Source organism: Mercurialis annua, linkage group LG8 (genome assembly GCF_937616625.2).
Source record: "Mercurialis annua linkage group LG8, ddMerAnnu1.2, whole genome shotgun sequence".
Lineage (NCBI taxonomy): Eukaryota > Viridiplantae > Streptophyta > Magnoliopsida > Malpighiales > Euphorbiaceae > Mercurialis > Mercurialis annua.
This window is the reverse complement of record NC_065577.1, coordinates 31,424,922-31,429,025: the sequence shown is the minus strand read 5'-3', so window position 1 is coordinate 31,429,025 and position 4,104 is coordinate 31,424,922. Positions and strand designations below refer to the sequence as shown.

Genomic DNA, 4,104 nt, shown 5'->3' with positions numbered 1-4,104 from the left:
TTTGGTTGTAAAATCCTAATTTGAATAAAATTAAAGTTCGTTAATCAAAATGAAACAAAATTAATAACCAAAATAAATAAAAAAATTGGTCATCATAATGGAACAAATGATAGTTTTGGTACTCACGTGGTCAATTGCTAAAAAATTAAAAAGATTTAGATAGACTCTTAAAAAGTAAAAAACAATTGTCTTTTCAACCATTATTAAACAAAATAACACAGATAAAAATTTGATCTCCAAATTAAAATAAAGGATATATATTACTGAAATAGGAAATATAATCATTAAATATAATTTTATTACTTATTAAACAAGAAAAACTATTCAAACGAGAAATCCATAACAAATTAACAAACCTCACAAAAAAAAAAACCTTAATATTTCTTACATATAATTTCGAACAAAGTAAAGCAAATACAAATATCAACATCTCCAACAAAAAAAGATGTAAATAATAGTTATTTGTTTTACAATTAAACACACCAATCAAACATATTAAAACAACCATGCAGACGATCAAACGGCAGCATTAACAACTGGTACGGGATACAGACAGTGGTGGAACGCGAACTCAAATTTAAAAGGGTCGAAATTTTCGCTTTCGACTATTTAGAAAAATAAACAGCAATAAACACAGTCTAACAATCGTAATTTTTACTTGTAAGGGCGGTTATAACCGCTCCTACAAGAAAAATATCTTTGATATCTATATTTCTTTTTTTTAATTTTTTCTGGCGAGGAAAGTTGGCCGACCCTCCTGACCCTCCTCTGGTTCCGCCCATGGATACAGAGCACATCTCTCCCGGCACGTAGTTATCTTATACGGTTGCTCATCATAGGCAAGCCACTGTCCGACGAGGAAATGTTGTTTTGGATACTTTGTTTGACCTCCATGAGTTTCTATTTCAACGTAATCAACATACCAGCCGGAATGTTCACCGCCATTATTATGGGACAATTTCATAAAACAGATTGGATATGTAGAAAAGCAGCTGCCGGTATATTTGAAAATGTCCAAATTGCCATTCTCAAAATAGTCATGGCCCTTCTCCATAACACCATAGTTTTCGAGGACAGGAATGTCAATAGGGGTCTCCATTAGATCGGAGAATTTAAGGCTTACGACGGCGTCTGTTCCGGCATGACTCTCCGTTCCGGTTTTTACTGATATTGTATATGTACAATAGTCCTGCAAATGTTTTGTTAAATAATATAAATATAAGCAAAGAAATTATAAGTCAAAAAGAATAATTCAATAATACTTACTGAAAGGACAATGCTGGAGAAAGTGAGACAGATGAGAAATGAGAGAATGTAAGAAGCAATTGCCATTTTTGTCACTAATTTGGTTCAATCTATATGCTATTTGCTGCTTTAGGAATCCATATTTATAGAGCCAATTTCAGGGTAAAAGAGTAATTAATCTTGAAGGTATCTAAACTATTGCGTTTTTGCAATTTGGGTACCAAACTTTAATTTGTTTCATTTTGGTTTATAAATTTTGATATTATCTCAACCATGTTTACCAGATTCACGGTATGCGCCATATGCGGTACGGAACGGGTACTCAATTCGCTTGTAGTCGGGGAATCCGATACTCCGGGGATAGGACTCTTCGGTGTTCTCTTTCTGGACCGGTATTCTGAAACAATATTATAGTCAGTAATGTATTTCTAATTTATTCATATATAGCCTTAAAATATCATATTAACTATAAAAGTAAATGATGTAGCGGAAGTCACAACTCATAAGGTTGTTTAAATACTAAGACAAAATAAAAATCCTAAATTGGGTGTAAAACGAAATAAACTAAAGTCTTAAAAGCTGCTGAAATCACAAAAACGCCATTTTGAAGGCCCAGATGATGGAATTCGGCCTAAAAGCGACGTAGGACATGGGTAAAGCCCATTGAAATCGATCGTTGGCCCGTTTCCAATAAATTTAGACTCCGGAACCGCCCAAATCGCACACTTTTCAGGTTCGGCAGAATCTACATCACTTTGCGTTCCCGTTTCTCCATGAACTCAAAATCTGTCTCCGCAACCGCATCAGTAAATAACAACTCAAAAAGAAATAAACATTAAGACAATTAATAATGAATGTTTTTTGACTTCTGAGTTATTAAATATAGGTTTAAATGCACCAAAAATCACCAACTTTCGCGTGTTTTTGGTATTTAATATAATTTTTTAATTTTGGCATATTTAACATGAAATTTCCAATTTTTGCAATTAATACCACATGTGTTTTCTTTTGAAAAATAGTGTTGTTTTACATCCAAAACGGCGTCGTTTGATGGTAAAACGGTGCTGTTTTACATCTAAAACGTTGCCGATGTCGTTAATTGTAAAATTTTGAAAGTCATGTATTTTTTTGTCAAAATTAAAAGATTATGTTAAATACTAAAAACACACAAAAGTTGGTGATTTTTGGTGCATTTAAACCTTAAATATATTAATTGTCCGTTTTGAGAATACATAGAGTCAGGTCTAATAAATTACTTGCTAAACAAGAAATTCTATCTTAGGGGAAAAAAACTATCCTTTTTTTTATTTGATTCTTATTGAAAATACCCATTTCATTAAACATAATGGGTCCAAAAACTTCCCATTTAATAAAGTAAAAGTCTAAATAACGTGAACCACTTTTTCAATTATAAAATCCTAAAACCTGCAACTTCAACTTCAACATTGGCCGGAAAATAGGAGCATTACTCTGGCAAATCAATACGTATCCTAAGACGAATCAGGACATTGGAGAACCGCAAACTGGGACGTACGAACCGATACGCGCTACTGGGAGAGCGAATTTGATAACTGTGATCTCAATAGAAGGTTTTCCAACCAAAATAGATATGTGATAACTGGATTTTTTTTTTATTTTTTTTAAATTCGTTATATATACATTATTTAATCTAAAAACTCACTTTCAATATTAAATTATGAATATGTGATAAAAAATTTTAGATAAAACTAGTAGATCTTGTTGTTATACTCTGCTAAAAAGTTGTTGAGTAGTGACACAAAATAAGTCACAACTACCGTTTGTAAATAGATTCGTCATAAATTAGTGACAGAGTTTTTCCTTCACAGATCTTATATAAATCATTAAACCGTAATAACTATTTATATTGACTATTATCTAATAGAAATTTCAAATTTTCATGTCATTTTTAAGAGTTTTATAAACTTTTCAATAGGTCAACCATTTTCAAATTACTCCACCCATGACTCATTTAACTGTAAAGTTGTCTCGTGCTTTATTCCACCTTGACCAACTCAAATAATTGATATATCTTTGAATAATTTATTTAGTCATAACAAAAATGAACAAATACATATTTAACAAATTTAATTATTTTTTAAAATATTTTATTTTTTAAAAATCAAAATATTTTAAAAAAAACACCCACCTTTACTAAATAGGTCTTTAATGTTAGGATTAATTCCAATAAAATATCAAATGTTTCTTAGTTTTATCAGTTATATTCAAACCTTTCAAAATCGATTAGTTTAGCCCATTTTGAAATATTTAAAGCCTTTTTTTAGCTACTCGTGAATCAAGCCTAAAATTTCGAGATAAATTTTTTCTTAAAATTGACTAATATTTTTGATATGATTCACAAATGGATAAAAAGTTTTCAAAAATCTCAAAATAAGTTAAACTAGTCAAGTTTGAAAGATTTGACTATAACTGACATAACTCGTTATCATTTGGTATTTTATTAGGATAACTCTTAATATTATAAATGCTACTAAAAATCCTTTTTTCCCATAAATTTAAAAAATAATAATAAATAAAAATAAATTTATTTAATTTATTTTAAATCTATTATCAATAATGTTTTAACTCTGATAATTAAATTAATTTCTATAACACAAATTAATTATTAGTTTAATCACTAAAAATATTAAATATTTTCTATTTAATTCTAATTAAAACTAATTTAAAATTTTAATAGCAATCTATCAAATTTCTTCCACTAACATTATAATTATGCAAACGAAAAATTAAATTTCAATACCTGTATAAAATGGTGGTTGTCCAGTTCCTCTATAGCTAACCATACCAGAAACAGTTGCTGGATATTTATAATCGATACAC

At 29.4% G+C, this 4,104-nt stretch overlaps 1 protein-coding gene across 1 annotated transcript; it reads right to left on the bottom strand.

Annotated features, from left to right (window-relative positions):
• Nucleotides 1-347: 347 nt before the first annotated feature.
• Nucleotides 348-1,344, bottom strand: LOC126659808 (PLAT domain-containing protein 2-like). The gene is made up of 2 exons (XM_050353136.2): nucleotides 1,267-1,344; nucleotides 348-1,189 (listed from the first exon to the last, which is right to left on the bottom strand). Exons 1-2 carry the CDS (start codon nucleotides 1,330-1,332, stop codon nucleotides 722-724), a joined length of 534 nt encoding a protein of 177 aa, XP_050209093.1. The 5' UTR covers nucleotides 1,333-1,344; the 3' UTR covers nucleotides 348-721.
• Between the last annotated feature and the right edge of the window lie 2,760 nt (nucleotides 1,345-4,104).

What these genes read in the sequence shown, in the direction of transcription:
- LOC126659808 (XM_050353136.2), bottom strand. Translation starts at nt 1,332, where the DNA reads ATGGCAATTGCTTCTTACATTCTCTCATTTCTCATCTGTCTCACTTTC. An exon ending in TCTCCAGCATTGTCCTTTCA is followed by an intron (nt 1,190 to 1,266) that starts GTAAGTATTATT and finishes AAACATTTGCAG; the next exon opens with GACTATTGTACATATACAAT.